The 24,285-nt window shown below is 31.7% G+C and overlaps 1 protein-coding gene across 1 annotated transcript; it reads left to right on the top strand.

The window, feature by feature from the left end:
* Window positions 1-450: 450 nt before the first annotated feature.
* On the top strand, window positions 451-23,315 carry LOC137928838 (proton-coupled amino acid transporter-like protein pathetic). Its single transcript, XM_068771827.1, has 9 exons — window positions 451-582; window positions 3,176-3,298; window positions 5,054-5,204; window positions 6,194-6,315; window positions 7,228-7,312; window positions 13,089-13,333; window positions 14,596-14,808; window positions 21,482-21,651; window positions 23,074-23,315. Exons 1-9 carry the CDS (start codon window positions 566-568, stop codon window positions 23,313-23,315), a joined length of 1,368 nt encoding a protein of 455 aa, XP_068627928.1. The 5' UTR covers window positions 451-565.
* The last annotated feature ends 970 nt before the right edge of the window (window positions 23,316-24,285 follow it).

Below are 24,285 nucleotides of genomic sequence, written 5' to 3'. Positions count from 1 at the left end.
TTCAAAGTATTTTTTCGGGAGGATCCGAAAAAGTGGCTTGAGAACCTCCCAATCCAGTAACAAAGGCTAAGGATATCGAAGAAACCTTTTGACTTTCTATAAAACGAAATCAACTAAACGTCTTCTGCCCACTGTCCCCGCAAGCTCGGGAAATATTTAAATGTATAAAGTAAATGACCACTTGTCAAAAAATTCACTTTTTCAAAACGTATTGATTGTGCCTTAAAAATTCTTCAAAGTTTGAAATAATGTGGGTATATAATGTTTAAATTTATTTATATATTTAGCGTACCATATGTATGTTTATTTTTATATGGGTATTTAGGTCTGCCATGCTAGTTCAGCCCGAGTGCCATACATAGGTAATTAATGTAACAATTATCTTGTCTCGCATAAAGCCGACCATGAGGTCTCTTGTTTACTAAGGTTTATTTACGCGTCGCACTCCACGGTACATTCACGTGTGGTTTGAATGTATTCAGTACCTTGGTTACATGTTCCGCATAAAGGATTTTTTTGTGATTGTGTATTACCTCATTGTGGAATCCAGTGAACATTAGAGACAATGAATCAAATTTCAAGGTACGGCGATGATGTTTATTTTTTAATTTGTTTAAATATCAAAGTTATTTTTTTATTTTTTTGACGTTGTCAGAAGACATGTGATTTTAATTTGAAACCTCATTTTTAATATTTATATTTAATTACATTTAATAAGTAAGTCTAGATTGGATTAAGTTTAAATAATAAACTGTAAAATGTTTATTTTTTTCTATACGCGCATGATATAAAAAGATAATGAAATAATAAAACTAGTAGATTTATTTATTAAAAATTTACATAGATGTATTAAAAACTAGATCTTTAACTTTAATTCTGGTTCCATAAGACAAAATAAAATTGGATTTTAATTCTTTATTCTTTCTTACAAAATACTCGTAGTATATTGCATAGAATAATATGATATGTTTTTCCTCACGTACGCCGTCGTAGTTTCAGCCTATAGATGCCCACTGCAAGCTATAAGCCTCCTCCAAAGATATCTGTGGGGGATATGTCTTAATCGCCACGTTTGGCAGGCGGCTTGGCAATCGCAATATGGTATTATGGTACGCAGAGGACGCTGCCCATCAATCCTATCTAATTAATGCACAAAGTGTGAATTATATGAGATTGTATATTGGTAATCAAACCTGCGACACACGATCGCAAGTCTCAATCTTTTACCGCTGTGCTACTACTATCATGTTATTTTTTCATCGTTTTATCACGCTGTATATACATACGCAGATTGTTAAGAATTAATTTCATAGTTACTTTATTTAATATACTATAAATAAATTTGTACATTACTCTTTTTGTCCTTATATATGTAAATAAATAAATTACATTGTTAGTAATCAAATGTAATAATAATATTTCGTGTAAAATATACAGATGACGTAAACAATATTCAATAATTAAAACAATCGAATTTCGAAAGTTTTTCTTCGAATATGTTGCATATGTATTTGTTTATTTGTGCCATGCGTTGGAGGTTTTTGCGAAATTAAATTGAGAAATGTTTATGTATGTACATATATCAATAATTTTAGATATGATTCTTTTTTAATAGCTGTTCCACATCCGCACTTTATTATTATCGTCTTAATGGAATATAGTAAAATTTTAAATCGTCTCTACCATATATAGTGACGTGTTTACTATTTAAGTAATACGTATTAAACACGGAACAGTGTCCATGATTTTGAAATAAAAAAATGTATTATTCCACATACATTCAAAAGTCTAGATTGACATAACAAACAGTATACCGTTTATATTAATACGTACTTTAACTAGATGGCCTCTCGCAAAAATCTAAAAGAGGCCAAAGAAAAATAATTTATCATAAAGACATTAGAGATATGGTATGTACAAACTAAAACTGCGTTCGGTATGTAATATCAATGTGATGGCGGGTGCGACTTAGAGTCAGTTGTATTCAGGCCTCGACGCATTACCGTAGGCTCTCACCGATGGGGCGGTCAGGCGGCATCCTCTTGACTAGGAACGGCAGTTCGCTGCACCCAGGAAGGGGAGGAAATAATTAAATCGACGCACCAGTTAGGACCGGCCAATAAAAGAGAAAAAAATGTGATGAAATATTAAAATGTAATAAAACAATATACACTAAGCAAGACTTTTTAAATGTATACACAAATCACTCTATGCTAAAATAAAGTGCATGTACACCGAGGATGTGAATAAAGTAGAGAATAAATGTTTTATAATGTAAGAGAAAATAAACGGTAGAGCGTAAAATAAAATGTAAATTAGGCTAAAATTAAAATGCCGAACATTGAGACAATAAATTAGGTAAATGTTTCCTATAGAATGTGAATAAATGTAAAAAATCAGAAAAAAATATATTATACTCTAGATTAAAACACTACCAGTGGTCGGTAGAGGTTACATATGGCAACTAAAAAAAATAACAGTGTTATTATATAATTTACAAGGAAAACATAATCGCCATTGTTCATCATATCAAAAGATACTAGTCCCAAGCGGACCTGGGTGACGGAATTTAGAGAGTCCATTGCCTGTGTTATAAGGAGAGACAGATAAAGAGATTTTTCTCCCCTGATAACAGGTCTGCCATTGATCTAAGTTTGCAGCTGTGTGAAGTCCCTCCCGACGTCTCGCCATGGAGCGTTGATGGTGAAATATCGTGGAGGGTTTTTTGTCGGTTTAAGTCTGATGTGGTTTCTCTGTCATTACCGCTGCAAGGACTGGTATATGAATGCAGTTTCCTACACAAAAAGGTGAAGGAGCATAGCCTAGACCTTGGACCGTTACATTAGATATTCCATCAGGTTAGGAGACATCTAACCTTTTACGACGCGTAAAGGTCCCAAAGAGTACAGTTCGACTTAGTAGATTACTCTATATGCGTGTAGCGGTAATTGGAACACCCTCTATATAGAAACCTCGGCTCAATTGGTTGCTATAATGAGATTACGTCTATATTCTCCTTATCTGTAACAACAGGCAATCATATCTATATAGTGGTCATTAGCTATGCTTTTATTATAGAACCATAATTATAAGAGTATGGTAGCTACACGTGGTAGTATAGTGATGTATTGAATTTTTATTGAAAATAGCAGATAACTGAAATTTATCATTTCAGCAATGAGAGCTGCGATCCGTTGCCAATGCAGTCGACGGTGACCCTAAATGTCACAGATAAAGAACTCGCACAAGACCAGGAATATAACCCTTTTGAACATCGGAATGTCACCCACCCGACATCGTAAGTTTAATTTTTAAGTTAATTAAAGGTCTGTATTAGATATCAGAAACCTTATTTCTTGTATAACTTTGCTGTCTTATGGGTTTCAGTTACACTAAGCTAAAAACAGTAAAATCTTTGTGATAATATCTAAGTTACATTAAGTACTTACTCTCCGGTTTGATTTCTGACAAGTATTTCGCCGTTGTTTCATCCCATAAACGCCCATCGCAAGGCTTGAGGTTTCCCCAAAGATGTTTATGGGGGACGTACCATAATTACCCACGCATGGCAGGCGGGTTGATGAATGCATTGTGTTATTACGGTAAACAGAGGACACTGCTGCCCATCCTATGTAAACTTAGTTGCAAGCAATTGAAATCCTACATAATTAATGCACAAAATGGGAATCGTTTAAAATTTTATTACGAGAATTGAACCCGCGATCGAAAATATTAGTCCTCTACCACTGAGCTGCCACTACTACTGTCAAGTACGTGGTTATTGTAAATGATGTAACATAATTACTGGTCAACAAAATAGGAGCTAGAAATCAGAATAATATACAGGATGATCAGGTGAATATATAGCTCATATGCTGTCAATTAATATAGGAAACACACAATCAAAAAATCAATGATTTTAGAAATAAATAATTAATAACGTAATGTTAATATATATCAAGGAAAAGTGTTTTCAAATTACTATTCGGGGGACAGGAAAGTAATGTGGTTTTCTGTTGACATATTTTACTGAAAAACCGATTGTTTTTTACCGCTCCAGTATTGATAAATTGTATACTAGATGGCAAAAGGTTGTTGATAACGAAGTTGAATATATTGTTGACTACAAATAAAAACTTGTTAAAAATGTAGTCGTGTGAAATTAACTTAAGAAAGCGACATTACTTCCCGATCCTCCTATTATAACATATATAGAATTGATTATTATTTACCACCTGTCTCTAAAAACACTGTACAACCTTAAGTTAATGGCCAGTCGCTTTCAAAAAATATATTAATGTAACATATTTTACAGTGATCACTTAATATAAGGTGATTGGAAATATATGTAAAAGTTTCACTTTGCTCAAATGCATCCACATTTAAAGCTTATACACCTATCACTAATCACTCTGTATAAGAAATGTGTAGTTAGTACAGAATTAGAAACTGCACTGTATCAATACAATTTACTTGAACTATTTTCAAAACGAGTCTTATTTTTAATAGTGAAAATGTTAGATTTATGTTAAAAATCCCCCGCAATTTTATAAAAGCTTCTCAATGGGAAGTAGAAAATGACAAACCTATACCTCATGGTCACTCATGGGAAAAGTTTAATCTATTCATGGGCAATGTTTTAGTATACGCAAGCCGCCATGCTTACACTATATTATTTTTAAGTTATAAGCTGACACTATGGATTTTTTTGTTGCCTTTAGTTATATACTGCTATGAGGAAGTTATTCTCTGATGGTTTTTATTAACTTTAAAATATAGTGCCTTTCCACAATATATTTCTTCAGGTTGTCTTCTACTTGTGTTATAATGTTTCAGCAGTTGAATAAATATGTTTTCTGTGGTAAATGTTATATATACCTTAATAGAATACATTATCTAAATTCCATTCTCGAATATAGTTTTCATTTCTAATATAGTAATTCATTAATAATTAATGGTTTCATGATTATATGACACAAGTACTTTAAATTACTCTATCTATTTAGATCTATATGGCGAATTAAAAACTAAACTTTAGTTTATTTGTTCACAGGACTTTGGGTTCGTTTTTTCATCTCCTCAAATCGTCGTTAGGTTCAGGATTACTTGCGATGCCTGCTGCATTTAAACATACAGGAATTATACCTGGATGCTTCGGTACAATCCTAGTTAGCGTGATCGCAACGCACTGCGTACATATTTTAGTAAGGATAATTTGTTATTTAGTTTATTTGGTACTATGTACTAATTTCAATACCTAACCCTCAAGGTTAACTGAATACCTTGTCAAGGTCGCTGAATGCAGGCTTAATACTAGTTTTATTGAAAGTCTACAATAGAGGCAGCAGTGGGCGTCTTTAATGATGATGTTTGAAATGATGAGATTGAAGGTTATTCTGGTCAATTTGTTTATTTTCATGCCAACATATTAAGCTATCGGTTGAATATTATCTTTTAAATTTTTAAACATTAATTAAAAATAGTCATTATTATACAAAAATATTTATTATCGTTTTAATTACATTCAAATGCATCACGTATTAAATTTTGCTCATTACAGTTTAATTATCGCAGTTCGGCGAACGAGGCGAATCTGTCGAAAAAGTTTTGAACTATTTTTTTGTTTGTCCGTTTATGTATGTAATAGTATCAAAAATAATCCGGATTAGTCTTATTTTAGATAGATTTTAGTTTTTATCTGTATAATTATAGGAGTGGTTCAGCGACGTTTTCACTCTGATGCCTCTCTGTCAACTGCCAAATATACACTCATAGGATTCCATCTTTAATTAAGATTTGCGCTTCGTGTCACGAATGACTCTACCAAAAATATTTCATTGAAGATTTGTTGTTTTTAAGGATTTAAATTAAATTGCCTTGTATTATTTTCGTACTATATTAAGAATTGTAATCAGGAGGGTTAATTAAAAAATTAAATAGACTGTGTTTGGCACTAATCGATGTAACATAACTCCTGAAGATGCCCTGTGGAGGGGTGAAACGCGTGTTGAGTAATTTGGCGATGGCGGTTGTGTGATTCGCATTGTTTGCCGCATACGCATTTATCAGCGGGCTGGCGGGCGGTGCACTTTGTTGCACGACTACCACTGCATGTGCGGAAGTGGCTAAATATTGATTCTTTTCTTAACCTAAAATATGTTAAGCAAATAAAATCTTATTTATATGTCCACAGGTTACAACCTCTAGGGACATTTGCAGGCATTGTCACGTCAGTTCACTCAGCTATACGGAAACTTGCGAACGAGTATTTAAACATGGACCAATTAAATTGAGAAAGTACACTCAATTTGTGAGGTATGATAAAAGCTCTGTGATAAATTTTAATGATAATTTGTTGAGTATTTATTTTGAACTAAATTCATATAGCTTGTATTAGATTGGACCCTGCCATCTTTAGTTTTGCAGACTATAAACTAATAAAGGTTGTATACGCTAGCTATACTTTTGATAGAAATATGAACAAAAATTCATACTTTTGTTAAATTTAATTTATTTGAGTTAGTCTAGATTATTTCAAAGAAAAAAATACTTAAGAGCGTGAATCCTGTTAATGACACCAATGGTAAATCGTGTAGTTTTACATAAATAAGATCCTTTGGTATTATCTCGATAACTCCAACGAAGAAGACAGGAAAGCCCTTGTTTACACAGATCTCTAAATTTAAATAAAAATATCTTTATATAGGACAGCAAGTGGATTTGTTTGGTATATATTGACAGAGTTTATAATTGTTGTAACATACTACTGTGTGTACATATACTAATCATTTAAAATCGACGAAGGACACGTCTAAAAAATCAAAGATTTGGTGTTTTAATAATAATTATAATTAATAATCAGAGACCTTGATGAGAGTGTTGGATTTTTTGATTGACATTTTGAAAGATGTTTGGTGTCTCAAAGGCGACAAGCTTCGATAGGTCGATGTCATTGGTACTTTGCGTTTTTTTTTCTGAAATGCTCCCTCGACTTATATCTTTCAAAAGACTTATTCAAAAGGCCAATGCGAAAACGCCGATTTGACAAAATTAAGGAGATAAAAACTGAAATGAAGATGCTCATGAAGTATATACATATATAGAATATTAAATACGAAAGAAATGAATTCTTACTTCTCAGTTGCAAGGATAATAAATTTCAGATGACAATATATGAAGTGGTTCCGCATGGTCTGTAACTTTGTTAAAAACTATTCCTTTTGCCAGACATTTCGCTGACTACTCGATGGCTGCAGTTTGTCTGGGTGGCACGAGCGTTTACGTAATATTTATCGCTAGCTCTCTGAAAGATGTAAGTTATATATTTATTTAAAATTTAATCTACATTTTTATTAATATAATCTTGGACATAAAAACAGTAATTTGTAAACTAATAATAGCGATTTTGTAAACTAATTATACTCCGTTCCTATACACCATTTAAAGCAAGTAACACTTGTGGGAAAAGAAGAGTGAAAAGCGTGTACAGTTTTACAAATCACCTTTGTGTACACCTTTGAATTATCAGGATAAATTAAAAAAATATAACAGTGTAAATAATTTTTACGTAATGAAGCTTGAGTAAGAAGTACTTTTTCGTTACTTTTTGTCAGATTACAGACGCCTAATGCAAGGCATAGGTCACCTCCAAAAAATGGGGAGATATACTATAATCACCATGCATGGTAGACGGGTTGGCGGTTATAGTGTGGTATTTTATTATGCAGAGGACACTGCTGCCCATCCTCTGGTAACTTGTTTATGAACAGTGGAAATCTTATATAATTAATGTACTAAATGTGAATTATATTAGATTGTATCCTGGGAATAAAATCTGTGACTATGGACTAAAATCTGCAGGAGAGGCCTGTTAAAGATATTTCCAGTAAAAGCGGCATAAAAAATACTGAACCAATGAATCGTATCGATCCTATATGTCAAACTCAAGATCTTCGATATAGTGTTTCGTATTATATTACAAAGAGAGTAAGGAAATGGTTGAAGTAAGTTAAGTAGAAATGGATGCCTCTGGCGAATAATAGAGTCAATAGGAATTTATTTGACATGTTTTCACAAAATAGCTTTTACGCTAAGCCCTTTCAATAAACTTGTTACAGTGGTATACTAAATGTAATAAAGTAGATTACAAAAGGGATTTTTGTGATAGGCCCCTGTTATATCAAAAAGTAGGAACGAGGATGGAATTTAATTAGCTTAATAGATAATGTTATTAATAAATTAATAGGAAGATAAATGTTAATAAAAATCGGTAGTATGAGTAATCGATTTGTTTATTTTTGGTTCATTCAACAGAGGAAAACTTAAAACAAACTAAAAAACGACACTTCGAGTGTTTATATGTACACAAATATTCATAAATTAATCTGTACATAAAAATGACTATAAAATAACGACGTTTTCGTCACAATTCTTGTATATATCCCTACCACTTCTTTGAGATTACCTTTAATTTCTGACAATGTCTCGTCCAAAACCCTCTACTACAAACAATTTATAAGGTAATTGATTATATATTTAAAACTTTAAAGGTGATTGTTACCTCATTTGTCAGTAAAAAGCTTTAAAGATTTTTAAAGTATGATAAACTTTATGACTTCTAGTAATTGCGAAAAGAATTTACGTCCATTGTTTTTAGTTAAAGGTATAATAGGTTGGTGTGAAAATTTTGTTTATAAACTTTAACAACTATTTCTAATTCTTCTTCTCTTTCTTCTGTATTAAGTGATTACTTTGAAATATGTTACGTTAATTTATTTGGTGTATTAGAATGCGACAAAGGCAGGCAAATAACTTCCGAGAATACAGCCTGTAGAAATGGGTAGTCAAGAAAAGTTAATTTTAAAATGTAGTAACATTTTAAAATTAACTTTCTGAATCTGAATTTTGAAAACGCATTGTCATTATTACCATTACGCTATTTTTCGTTCCTGAAAGCATTGAATTTTGAAAATGGTGTACCATATGTAAGTTAGTTGATAACAAATGAGACTAATATTGATCCATTAAATTCTTTTATACCTCCAACCAATCAACTTGTACATGTATACATTTAGTTAAAAACATATGTGCAAAAAATAAGAAAAACTTGCCGCTTTTATAATTTTGTCTTTTCATCTCTTTAAACCTTTTCACGCGGTAAAATATTAACCGATTTAAAATTAAAAATAATTGAAACGAAACGGAATCGCGCGTGAATTAAACACAGCAAAGAGATTCACATTTACATTTTCATGCAATTTATTTGCATTCAGTTGCTTAACGACGAATGCATTTAAAAATCGTTTAATATCTGATTATTGTTGTGTTCATTTTAAATGCCAATTATCTGATACAGTTAAGTTGAAAGAGTATTAAAGCAAAGTGGTTTGTTTTTTTAATTTTGGCGTTGTAGATGTTATATGATAAACACGAAACTCTATGAAATCTTGCCTTGCTCTATGACCTATTGGTAAGTTAACAGTTGCTTAGAGTCATGGTGAGAGTTATGCTCTGGATTTCTCTGACAGATCGAAGAAGCGAACAAAATTAGCCGACATAGCCTAGTCAATTAGCAGGTTTAAGTAGCAGTTGGCGAGTAAAATAGCGCGCAGAACAGATTGCCTCCGGTGCTCGAAGTTTCTGGAGTCCAGGAAGCTTGACCCAGGACGCCCACTTACCTGACAGATGACAATGCTTTTTAATATCGTCTGCTGACTCGGGGATGCGGGCCGCGTCTAATTGGTCTTACTTGAAGGTTAACGTAGCGTCCAGCTATGGACATATTACTGCTTGAATAATTACGACCACGATGATGTTATATTTTTTGCAAAACTTAGCTACTACTAAGTACCAATCATCATCACCATAAAAACCCTTAGATCAGAGGTCCCCAAACTTTTTTGTGTCGTAGACCCCTTGCCATGTTTTTCTGTGTTGGGTAGACCCCCTACTTACCTGATATTGATTCCCTGTAAATTTCTAGCTGTAGTGAAGTTTAGTGTATGTTCAAAATGTATTGCAACCACAAAGCGAATACCAACATCCTACAACTTACACGATTTTATAACCATATACTTAGTCTGGCCATAAATACTGTTACTATTCAAAAAAAGAAAATATTACGTTTGAATTTGGAATCTGTCATTTTTATATGATTGCTTGATGTGTTTTCTTATTTTCGCGCCATTATATTGTTAAATATTTTGTTATATTAAAATGGAGTGGGGTGATAAAGAGAACCGAATCGCTGTGATTGCCTTACATAAAGTAGGTATGGAGAAAAGTGCAATTTTTAAAACCCTCCACCCGCTTGGTATTAGTCAAATGTTTGTTTACCGGGCTATTGATAGGTACAATGATACCTCCTCTGTTTGTGACAGAAAAAGATCTGGCCGTCCACGTACCGTTCGTGTGAAAAAGGTGATTAAAGCAGTTAGGGAAAGAATTCGAAGAAATCCTGTCCGTAAGCAAAAGATTTTATCTCGGGAGATGAAGATAGCTCCTAGAACCATGTCGCGTATATTAAAAGATGACTTAGGACTTGCAGCCTATAAGAGACGTACTGGTCACTTCTTAACTGATAATTTAAAGAAGAATAGGGTGGTAAAATCCAAACAACTACTTAAGCGGTACGCAAAGGGAGGTCACAAAAAAATTTTGTTTACGGATGAGAAAATTTTTACAATTGAGCAGTATTTTAATAAACAAAATGACCGTATTTATGCTGGAAGCTCTAAAGAAGCTTCGCAATTAGTAAACAGAGTACAACGTGGGCATTATCCCACTTCAGTGATGGTTTGGTGGGGTGTTAGCTATGAAGGGGTGACTGAGCCATATTTTTGTGAAAAAGGTATTAAAACGTCGGCACAAGTTTATCAAAATACCATTCTTGAGACGGTAGTTAAGCCTTTAACTAAGACCATGTTCAATAACAAAGAATGGTGCTTTCAACAAGACTCGGCACCGGGTCATAGAGCTCGATCCACCCAATCTTGGTTGAAAACTAACGTTCCGGACTTTATCAGCACTGAAAACTGGCCGTCGTCAAGTCCTGACCTAAATCCATTGGATTATGATTTATGGTCAGTTTTAGAGAGTAAGGCTTGCTCTAAACGCCATGATAATTTGGAGTCCCTAAAACGATCCATTCGGTTGGCAGTGAAGAATTTTCCTCTAGAAAGAGTTCGTGCTGCTATTGATAACTGGCCTCAACGTTTAAAAGACTGTATTGCAGCCAATGGAGACCACTTCGAATAAACATTGTATATTTTTAATAGTTATATATTGATGTATTAAACTAACTCACTATGAAAGGAATAAATGTTACGTATAAAAAAAATCGTGCTTTTCTTTATAACAATATTTATGGCAAGACTAAGTATAATATTTTTTTACTTCATAGGTACTTTTATAAATAATGTAAATGTTTTGATATTATGAGATAGTATGATGTAAGTAAATAGGTACTATCAGTGTATGTGTTGAGATCCACTATCGTGGACCCCCATTTTTATTTCATGGACCCCCAAATTTTTTTCGCTGACGTAGACCCCTTGCAGGTTGTCATAGACCCGATAGGGGTCGATATAGACCACTTTGGGGATCACTGCCTTAGATGTACAACGCAAGACATAGGCCACCCTCAAAAATAGCCTGAGAGTTTAACTATTTCATCAGATCGAAAAATTCAGTATCAATAGAATTATTATTTACCATTAAACTTCAACTTTAATAATTAATAAATAATAACAAACATTAATAAACAAATAAAATTTGATCAGTTTTATTTGTTTATTAATTTTTAATTCACGTGTTAAATATAATATTAAAATGTTTGACATTGTATATATATTTGTAAGGTTCACGCTCCATATTGCTGGTCAGTACGGCTACCATACTTTTATGGTTAATCATTTTTGTGCGTTCGAATTTGAATTCGCAGCAGATAGTTAATGTTGTATAAGTTATAAATACTCCGTATATATGCGAATACATCTTCTTCGATCACTCTTCGCTATCATCATTCTCGACAACGTGCTCGGGTGATAAATCGATTCCACCCGCTCAACCCTTATACATCACCGAAGGAACATCAGATACTTCCACGGGCGATAACTCACTTGAGTCCGCTAATCGCGTATATATTTTTATTCCGATCCATAGACCATATATATAGATCTTTTTTTTTAATTAAATAAAAACGTCATTATTTATCAACCAGATTTTCGTCAATGTTGTAACTTAAAATAATTTATTATAAAATATAATAATATTATAACAAAGTTGATATTAGCTAGTTTTTAATATAAAGTTGTTATTTTTATCTAGTTAGCTGTTATAGATTGTGATTGAAATTAAATTCGTAGTCAAACTTCGTATTAATTAACTAGTTTCACCGAATTTGGAACGTGCACGTTGTTCCTTTTATTTCCAAATTCGTTTGACTTTCATTGAATGTGTGCTCACCTAAAAGTTTCGTCGAACGGAAAATGCAACTTCGCGAATATAACACCTTTATAGCTTAGAAATACAAGAATATTTTCATTCAAAAATGTATTTAATAATGTAACATTTTTTTGTTAACATACTGCACTTAAAAATGCACATCATTAAATGAATCCCGTTATGGGATTTTTTATGACCATCGCTATTACGAAACTCTCGTACAACCCCTGTCTTGGGTTCATAGGGACATTTTTTTAGTAAATAATTTATTATTTTTTCTTTTATTATTATTACTTTACTCTTCTTTTTTCCGCCTTAATATCTGTCACGCTCTCCTCTTTTTTCTTCACATTATCTTTTATTCCTTTACCTTTCATACATCTCCTTTTTTCTTCACCATTTCCTCCTGGACTGCTTTTTTACAATTATTTGTTTTGCTAATTTGTTTTTTTTAACAATTTTTGTTATAGTTTTTATTTTCTTTTATTTTTAGAGCTTATTTCTGCATTCACAATTTTTTAACTCTCATATTGTATCACACTTATTTTATTTTACCTTTCCAAAGATTTATCTTTTGTTATCTTACTTATTAGCTTATTATAGCACTAGCCGAAACAGATGTAATCTTTGTTTACATTTTTCAGATTTGCGACCATTTCAACCCGACTTACAAATTTTCCGTGAAAGCTTACTGCGGATTTTTGTTAATACCTCTAATCGTTTTAACACAAGTGAGACATCTGAAGTACCTTGTTCCGTTCTCGTTGGTAGCCAACATTTGCCTTCTTCTTACATTTGTGATAACATGCATCTACACATTTAGTGACTTGAATGACTTCTCTAATGCAAAACTTTCATCCGATGTTGCTCAATGGCCGCTCTTCCTGAGGTATGCACTGTTAATATATATATTTTTTAATTATATCATCATCATCATTAAAATTATAGGTTATCCATTGCTGGGTATAGGACTACCTAAAAGATTTCCAATCGGAAGCGTCATATATTAAGGTTCTTCCAATGGACTATACTTAGATTTTTTTCTAAGCAACGTTAAAGATATATTTTAAGTTTAAAAAAAATATTTCAGTTTTTCTTTACGGTGTTAAAAATACTGTTATGTTTTATGTGTGATATAAATAATTGTATCAGTATCATCAAACAATTTTATATGAGCTCGAAACTCGTTAAATGCCAGCTATCATTGTCTACATATCTATATTAGCGCTATGTGTATAAACATGTATGTATATATAGTGACATTTATATCTAAACATACTTTTATTTATATCGTACTTTCAATGGTATGTTTGAGTGACACCATTGACAATAATTAGGACGTACGCGATACACGATTCTGCTTTTACGTTCGTGATGTTCATTGACTCAAGCATATAATGATGATTAGTATTCAATGCAATTAGTATTAAAAGGAGCAAATTTAGAATTAGAGTAATTTTATATCATTTTTGTGGTTCAACTTCAATGAGAATCGGCAATCCTAGAATCAATATCATATCTGCCGATACACACCCATTGCAAGATATGAACGTCCCCTAAATACCACTACGATCAATCAGTCTTGCACTACTCCGAAACAATCAGTATTCCTAGAATGCTATCTTAAAATAAATGAGTTTTTTTTTCATTAAATATTCTGTTATTCTTACTTGCCTTTCCTAGAGTACAGCAGAAGGGTCATTAGAGAGACAAAAAAATAGCAAAAAAAAATAAGTGTTTAAGTGTAGTCAAAATTATTTAAATCTACGATAAATGTAGTGTTGAAAAAGGAAAATATAAATTAATTTATAAAGGAATGTAAATGTAAGAAAAAGGCAAACAAAGAAATAAAAAAAAGCAATACAGACCAAAATGTAAACCTGTAGTATTCTGATGGTAAGGTGATGAAAGTGAGGTGATGAATGAAAAGATTTGTAAAAAATGAAAGAAATGAAATAATTTGTAAAGGATAAAAGAAATGATGAATGAATAAATGACATGGAGAAGGATAAAGTAATTTGATGAAAAACAATATATTTTGATAAAATTATTGCTGTGTATCTAAGAAGATTTTGCTAACTTTTAGAACTCATTCGAACATTGTATAAAACACTTTCTCTATACCTTTTACAGTAATTGAACTTGTTGTAGCACAGCAATATTTGCAATGGAGGGTATCAACGTGGTGATGCCTGTTGAAAATGAAATGAAGAATCCGGAACACTTTCTTGGCTGTCCCGGGGTTCTTAACATCACTATGATCCTGGTTGCTATCTTGTACGCCGTGATCGGACTGTTTGGTTATATAAAATATGGTGAAGATGTTAAGGGAAGCATCACACTTAACTTACCGCAGGACGAGATGTGAGTATATTTACAATTTATTTAGTTTCCCTGAAAAGGTTCTTGAGATGACCAAGAGTTGGTAGACGCAACGTGAGTAGGTCCTCACTAGGTAGACAGACGAGGTAGTTAAGGTTGCGAGAAGTTGCTGAATGCGAGCAGCACAAATCCTCACGGCGATCTTTGAAGGAGGCCCATGCCTTGCAGTGGGCGTCCGTCGGCTGATAGAAGAAGTTGTCCTGAAAGACTGTAAAAAAATATTGATCCTAAGCCTAAGCGATATAGGTCAGAGTAACAACTTTATTTTGTGAAAAAGTGTGAAATTTAATTAACTCTGTGATCGATAAATCTGATCGATGCTTTTGTTTATTTTTTACATGGATAAGACAGAATAAATAATCTGTTAATTTTATTACGTGGTATTATAATGGCGTGGGTAGTCCTTTCACTAATTGGATGGATGACATGGTTGTGATCGCGGGAAGTTGATAGATGCAGGTAGAGTAAGACTTGTCATCTTGGTGAACGTGAGTGGAGGCCTATGCCTTGTAGTGGACTTGTAGCTGAAAAGAAGAACAATAGTAGAGGAAAAGAGATTGAAATAGATTTCGTTAATTTATAAGAGTCAAAAGTTAATTCCATAAATATTTCTTAAGATTTTAGAATGGAGAGTATGCATGAAAATAAATTTGATTTTTTATCGACGTGATTCGTACTGGAATATTGAATACGTGACGTGATTAGAATTTTGATTCGGTCGAGTTGCCAGTCGGTAAATTTGTAAATAAATAAGTAAGTATTTGCATGGCGAAGATTTTTATCAATTCTCTGGCGTAATAAATATAAATGGATTCATTCAACTCGATAGATCTGATTTCTTTCTTGTAATTTTATTACGTTGTGTCACAGGAAAAAAATGTTTTAGACCCGAGCCAGGACACTAAGAAATAAGGATAAAAATTTTCTTTTTATTAATACAGTATCAATATCAGCTAAAAAGTTCACGTGTCGCAAGCCGATTGGCGCAACGTGAATAGGCCTTCCAGTAGGTGATCATCGATTTAGACAAGGTCACGCTATATCACTGTTTAGTGGCGTCTGCTTTATAGGCATCTATTGCAGACGCTGATGATGAAAACAGTATACTCTCTATGTTCAGGCTTAGTGAATTAGTGTCGTGCATTTGAGAAAAGCTATGAAGTTCTTTATTTATTGCTTTACAGTAGAAATTTATTGTTACTATCATTCTGTAAATTGAAATTGACGTAATAATAATGTTTTGTATAAGACGAGTTAGATATCTAGATATACCTATGTGAGGTAAATTCAATTGTACGAACCATGATACACTACACATACATGCACACACACGAACTATTTATGATTTCGTGTGTGTGCATGTATGTGTAGTATTTCGATTTTAACTTGAAACCAATAATATAAATATAATGATAGTTTCGCAGAAACTTGTGAGCCTTTGCAACATGTTTACAATCATGATGAAGGTTTGGTTTGTAATTTATATAGCAAATAACCAATTTAATATTGATAGCAATTTGAAAGTACCAGTTCAAATACATTACTTTTTAATATAAGATTTAATTTAATTTAATATTCTTTATTGTACACACTACAAGACGCTGTTTCATTGTAATGAACAAACAAGTACAATGGGCGGTCTTATCACACGAGGCAATTCCTTCTAGGCAACCATAGTATGGAAATAGTAGAGGGATAAAATAACGGGTAGTTAACGTGTTCAAAACATACATATATACAAATATACATACATAAATATACATGTGCATGTAGCATATATAATAACGGTATAATAAATTTTATAAATACATTAATAATTAAAAAAATTAAACTGTCTTGAATCGCACTTGCCTCAGAAAGGAAAAATAAAGCGAGAAAGAAAAAAAAAGGATGAATAATCATAGATCTAGTAAATATTTAAAAAAAATAGTGACATAGCATGTCTTATATTCAGCAGTAAATCATTCCACTACGAAAGGCCCGTATGGTAAAAGATTTGGGATAAGCGAAGTAGAATGCGCTGGCATTTTTAATATAATATTCTTTGATAATCTCAAGGACCTCTCATGTACAATGTGAAGAAATTGAAATCTTAATTTGAAGATTGTATTGTGACTTGTGCCATTTATAGTTCAAGATATCTTAAATAATAACTTAATCAACTTAGTCTTGATAAAAAATTGAAAATAACAGTTTAGAAAATTTATTCAAATGATTCGTTTCTCTAAAAGACAAATTACAACGTCACAGACGGACGAACAATATGTATATGAAGTAGACTCGATTGATATCTAATTCGCCAATCAAAAGTTTAGGTAAAGCGTACGAATTGTTGTTGTATCTAAGCAATACATGTTATTATGTAAACTACAGATATTTAAATTGTTACCGAATGTTACAATTAACCTCCAGCGTATACATGATTTACATATATGATTGGTTATTGGTGTAAAAGCTTTAAAGACGAATTTGTAGCATATTCGCAGTCAATTAATGATATAGTACACTCGATCCATAAATCATTTTTTTTTCAAAATTGCGTAATGACAATATAGTAAAAAATAATATTATGGGGATCGGAAAGTAATGTCATTTTTGTCGACATGTTTTATTAACCGATTGATTTTTACTGGTCCAGCATTGAAAATTTGTATACTAGATGGCAAAAGGTTATAGATAACGATAGTGAATATATTGTTGATTAGATATAAAATTTGTTAAAAATGTACTCGTTTGAATTTAACTTAAGAAAGCGACATTACTTTCCGGTCCCCCTAATATATTCAAAATTTGAATAACTATATATAAAAATTAATAATTATTAACTATCTGTCTTTCCACACTTTAGTGCCTGAATTCTAAAAAAGTCTGTCGCATTCCATTGGAGTTTCAGAGAGGCTTTGTACAAAGTGATAGAAAATGAATTTAAAAGCTTTAAACTGGATTTATAGTTCATTTGTCAGTACAATTTGTTTATGTCTCTATATAAAAAAAATCATCCTGTATAATTATAGAAAAGTTATTTAATTCTTAGTTGTTTATCCAACTCATAAAGATTTTGAAACTTAATGTTATCGGTTGTTACATTTTGGAACATGTTTATTAAGTTATAATTTTATGTGAGATTCTAATTTTCTAGAAATAGGATCATTGTTACTGCGACATTATTTATATCTAGTATCTTTTGTAGCTGATAGTTATGAAATGTAAAATCATTTTACGTGTGTATTACATTTAGTAAATATATTGATTATAGTTATACAGAAGTCATTTCTTATGTTTACAACGTATGTTTTAGAAACATTAGCTGTCGATATTAAACTGAAGAAAAAAACAATAGAGTAATCTTTTTATTTATTGATCAAAAGCCAAATGAAAAGACAATTTTTATAATCTATATATAATTTCCGTATGTACAGTTGCAGCAATTAAACGTCAATAAAACACATAAAGCGCATGAACTGTCAAACTCGATACTGTCAAAGTACAAAAAAAAATTGGTTTCGCAAAAAAAAAAAAAACAATTTTTTTAAATATCTTTCATGAAATTCCTTACTAAAATAGAAAATTTATTCTCGAACTGGAATATTCACTTGACAGTCATTCTTTCGCAAGCTAGTAATTTTTTTATTAATATTTTCTGTTTATTTATTTATTTACACTTCTTTGTAAGCCATAGATAATAACTTAAAAAAAGAAACAATTTATATAGATGTATAAGAAGCCGTCGTACTGCTGCAGAGATTTATAAATGAATTTATGAATGAAGTTTATTCAAATGTTTGTACAATTGTTCTAAGACATCACAATATTAACTCAATAATTTAAACCAGGGATGCGCAACACGAGGCCCGCGGGCTGATTGAGGCTCTTTCATACATGCGGCCCGCCAGGCATTTCTAAAAGGAATTAATTTTATTAAATTTCTCTCATAAACATATTGTTGTAAAATTGAATATAATACAAGGGCTGTAGATACTAAATCAAAACATATTTTTGTGACGAGTTACTTATAAGTTAATATAATTTAAAAATATGTTTATCTTAGAAATTTTTTAGATTAATTTTAGAAACTTAGATATGAGAATTCTTTACATCGTCCTACAGATATAAGTCTGTCTAATAAAACAGGCTTATATCTGTAGGATCTGTTAGCATTAAATATTTTTTTTAATGCAGAAACAAATATACGATAAAATACTTAAAATTATTTATTAATCGTGTATAATAAATCAGGGGTGAACAACCTTTTTAATCAACGGGCAATTTTAAATTTTAAATTTTTTTTCTTTTCACTAATTATTAATTTACAAAAATTTTATTATAATAAAAATATATAATTAAATGAAAGATATACATTCATATCAAAATTTTAATACAGAATTAAAACAATCAAGAATAACGTTATGCTAGATTATAATGAAATATGTACCTAATGTAGAGGAGGCCTATGTCTTGTAGTGGACGTCTATTAGCTGAAAAGTAGAAGAATATTAGAAGAAAAGAGATTGAAATAGATTTCGTTGATATATTAGAGTCAAAAGTTAATTCCATTAAATATTTTTTAAGCACTTAATACTTGTAAGTCCGTTGCACATGACTAATACTGGACATTCCAGTAAGAAACAATAATAAGCAACGCAGTGTACACAGATATTTCTTTATATGACTCGTATTCTTGGTCAACTGGTTTTTTATTACATCTAATAATGGGTACATTAATTTATATCACGTGAACAAAAATTTAAAAGGTACAAAACAAAACCTAAAAAATGTATTAAAGTAGAAAGGTTATCTAAATTTAAACTAGGACGGTAAAGCGGTATTTTATGATTGGAATCGTTTGTCGGCAATATATCCATCGGGATTTGACATCAGCGTATTTAAAAAAAAGAATAAAATGGATTCGCTATCCCAAACAGTTTCCTCAATTTTCTTTACACTCAAATTTTCAAACTCGATGTATACTCGGATTTTGTTTTTAAAACTAGTAATATTAAGATAGAGCAGCTTTGTAAATAGTAAACCTAATCCTTAGCCTTAAGATACCGATATATACTACAAAATAAATAAACGACTTCAAATACATTTGTAGACTTGTATTACTCTTGTCAAGTTACCGACATAGCAAATTACTGATCGTCTGAAATGGCAGTGGGTAAGGTACATCGCTCATGCAACTGATGGTCGTTGTGGTCAAAAGATTCTCATATATCGACCATGAGTTTGTAGATGCAGCGTGGTTAGCTGAGCTCGCAATGTTATTTATATACAACAGTGTTGAAGTCGACCTAATCGTGGTCAGTCATACAAAAAATTGGTGAGTTATCTGAATACTCCAAGCGCTGACCTCGCAATGTGAATCCGACAGTAGACGGGGCGTGAGTGCAACCTACATTAGATGAACCGATGACAAAGTTGCAGAAGCACGCTGGACGCATGCAGTGCGACACCGATTTTTGGGCGAGCCCTAGGTCTTGCAGACCAAAAAAAAAGATAGGGCGCCTATTTTTTTTTTGGTCCTTTATTGTAGATAGACAGTAACAAAAGGCAGTAAGAAAGTACAAACTTAGAAGCTTAGAAATATCAAATTAGTTACAGTTGTTACATTATAACTATCTCACTGAAAACATAATGATTTATAGTCAAACAATGAAAAAACAAATAAAAACATTACTAAACAGGGATTAAAGACTATGGTTTATATATTTACATTATGTTTGTTTATATATTTATTTTATTTTTATATTATGGTTTAAATTGCATTATATGTACTCAATAACTTCGAACGAAATTGTTTTTTAAAAGATACGAGAGAGCACGAGAACATATCAATATCACTAACATATGATTTGTGGAGGTCACACAATCTGTGTAAGGGTGCAAGTTTACTGACATTTGTCCTAGCCGTTGATAAAAAAAGAAAGATCTAGAACGCGATCTTGCTGCAGGAATTCGAAAGTTTACTTCGGACAACAGTTTCGAACAGTTAACATTGCCACAAATCGGTTGATATGACGATGAAGATTAGCATTGTCCACAACTGGACATAGGCCCCTTATTTATTTTAAATAGTACCGATTGAAAGCAGCAAGAATCCAGTGTTTTCCGTCGCTCTTAACGAGTTCATCTATCCTCTAGGCATAATTTTTCAGACACTTTTTCAATATCCACACGTCTACCTATTCAATTTCTTTTAAAAACAACATAAAATACGATGATAGGCTTCTCTCTACAGAAAGTTTTATTTTATTTATTTAGTATTAAGAATAGTAAAATTAATTATATTTATTTATATGTGTATGTAACATATACAAAAAAAAACAAATAAGCCGCAACATGAGCTGGCATAATAAAAAAAAGAATTTTTAAAAATAAAAGACATATCAATCGACAATCAATCTATTTACCTATATATCTATATATCTTAATCTTTTTTTTAAAAAAAGGTTAGTTTGTAAATACTATTATTTTATTATCTGTCTAAAAATTATTTACTAACTTTTTATTTATGTATTATTATTATCTCTATGTTTTTCATCATCAATATGTTCCAAAAGAAATGTTTCAAAGAAAATAATTTAGTTCATTAAATATATTCTCCACGAATTATTTATTTTATACATACGAAATTATGTCCATCTATTTGTTTCAGCTTAGCATTGACAGCGAAGATAATGGTAGCGATAGCCGTATATTTCACATATTGCTTGCAAATGTACGCACCGATGGAAATCATATGGACACGTACGAAAGCTTCCATGAGACAAAAGCTTCATAACATCGGCCAAATATTACTCCGAACTTTTAGCGTCACTTTAACAGGTCTGTTCTATTTACTTTTATTAATTAGGTGCTAATAAAATAAAATAGAAACTCTCGTAATTAGACTCCAGTTTTAACGATTGAAATATCATCGCCGTATGTACCGATAAATGTCCACTGTAAGGCCTTCTCCAACGATCACTAGAATGACTAGTTTTATGATCTCCGTATCTAGCCGATTCCCGCGACTTATGTCGTCGATCCACCAATAAGTCACCTACCCACACCGCGCCTCCCGGCTCGTGGTCGTTGAGAACCTTTCAGCCCCAACAGCCAAGGGCTCGCTCGTGTAACGATTTTCTCGCATACTGCTAGCTTAGAAAAAAATTTCTTCGAACAATGTCGGTGGCCTTGGTTCTTCTGTAGATGATCTTGAATCTTCCGACTAAGCCGTACATAAGCGACCAAGTCTCGGATCCGTATATCATCACCGGGAACACAAAGGTCAAAGGTCTTCAGGCATTACGGTATTTTTGACTAGAAGACTTTTGAGCTTCAAATGGTAAAACAGCTTGAGAATGAATTGTTATTATTACTGTGTGTAAGATGCTTAAAAAACTGGTCACAATAATATTGTCCTACTGTTTTTGTTGTAGTAACTTTTAAACCAGGACGCCATTGTACTATAATGTCAATAGTGAAGCATAATTTTTTCCTGGTTCCTAATAAAATGAACTTTAAAAATTCATTTCATAAATAGTTTAAAATACGAAGTAATATAAATGATCGAATAATAATAATAATTATTTAACAATTTTTTTATTATTTCACTATTGATTATTGAAGATTGTATTACTTTTATTGGGCCTTTTAACATGATATGTCGATTTTGTCCAAACCTTTAGAAATGTTCTGAATAATTGTGGCGCCTGCCAAGAAACCAATCGACGATCTACTATCGTAGTATACTGCTGAACTGTTTTTATTTAAGCTAATTTATTTCGAACCAGATTTCATGAAACTCTTTTTAATTCTTCATTATTTTGAAACGCGAAACCTTTTTTTAACTGTATTCGTTTATAGTTTTTAAGGAAGAATTGCTTAGTGATGTCAGTTTTATGTTAATAATGTAAATTGATTTGGCTCTCATGTTCATATTGTTTTCCATGTAAAAATAATTTTAAATAAAATCATACGATTCGATGTAAAATGTCTGCCCAGTATAATAGTTATATTATTTGGAGGCTTAGGTCTAAATATAACAAATACTTAACAGTCAAGTTACCACTAATCCATGTTAAATTATTAATATATGCAAACATAGGCACTCAATTAATACGAGTAATTTGTTTAATTAAAAACCTGCGAACTTTAATCTTACGTTAATTGAAGTTGGAGGCTTCGTTATTTATGATCAAAATAACTTAAACTTGATGCAGTGTGATTCGTTAAGAAAGTTATCAAACTAAACTTTGTTTTCAGTTGTCTTGGCTGTTGCCGTGCCGGATTTGGAACTTTTAATAGGCCTAGTTGGTGCTATATTCTTCTCAACTTTAGGCCTATTTATACCCATTGTAGTTGAGACTGTACACAAATGGAACCGAGACCTGGGAAGATTCAACTATATCCTGTGGAAAAATATTTTATTACTTTTATTCTATCTATTAGTTTTAGTTTCCGGTTGTTATTCAGCTATTAAAGAGATCATAATAAAGTACAGTTAAATTATTATCGACTTTTTAATTTGAAAGTTATTTATAACCGCTTTAGACAGTTTTATTGAAAGCTTTCAAAACAGGTGTGGCGTACAATACGCAATACGCGTTATGGTAATAATAGAATAAAAATCTCAGACATGAAAAATATTTCTCCGGAATAAAGATTTTCTCGAAATGCTGTAAAAATATGAATATTTTTTCTTTTTATAGTATTCAGATGTTTTGTAAGTTTAAAATGATTATCATCACTAAGTACGATAAGGAGTACAATGTTTAACTTGTGACCAGTGATACCACCTGATTAATTAATTAATTTATTTTTTATCTTGTTTTATTTCTATCTTTTATTTTCTTTATTATTTGAAACTAGACGACCCTAGCTTTCTTGATCCAATTACATGTAGTAAGCTGTCATGATACTCTAGTTAAATATAAGTGAACTGAAACGTTTTTACTAACAATGTTCTCAAGCTTTAAATATTAATATCTCGTATATATCGCCGGTATAAGTAAATATACGAACATCGCATATCTGAGATTCCTACCTCGTCACTTATTTATAAATTCCTTAACAAATACTATGTCATATATTATGTTATAATCCAAATAACACAATATTACTTATTGTTATTTAACGTCGATAGCCGTAGTATAATGACTTGCAGATACCTTAGATCATGATTTATTATTCCGATCCCTGTGGAAGTACAACACGATTGACCTCGAACAAATATCGTTGAAGAAGTTTTTGCCGAAAGAGACGACGAAATCAAATGCTACATAACAATTATGCGAGCAACAGTGATTTACCATCTGTTGACTTATTCTTTCTATCTAGATGATTGTAAAATATAAACAAGATGATATACAGGGAATATTTACAATCAAGTACTATGAACCATTCTGAGAAAAAAAAAACAATGGCAGCGGCTAAGTTAAGTGAAAAATATTACATATATATGTTATATATATATGT

This window comes from Battus philenor, unplaced genomic scaffold, assembly GCF_028537555.1.
Source record: "Battus philenor isolate CCGP_79_NKW_IND1 unplaced genomic scaffold, ilBatPhil1.0.hap1 SCAF_4, whole genome shotgun sequence".
Classification (NCBI taxonomy): domain Eukaryota; kingdom Metazoa; phylum Arthropoda; class Insecta; order Lepidoptera; family Papilionidae; genus Battus; species Battus philenor.
Note: the sequence above shows the minus strand (reverse complement) of the source record. Positions and strands in the feature narration are given on the sequence as shown.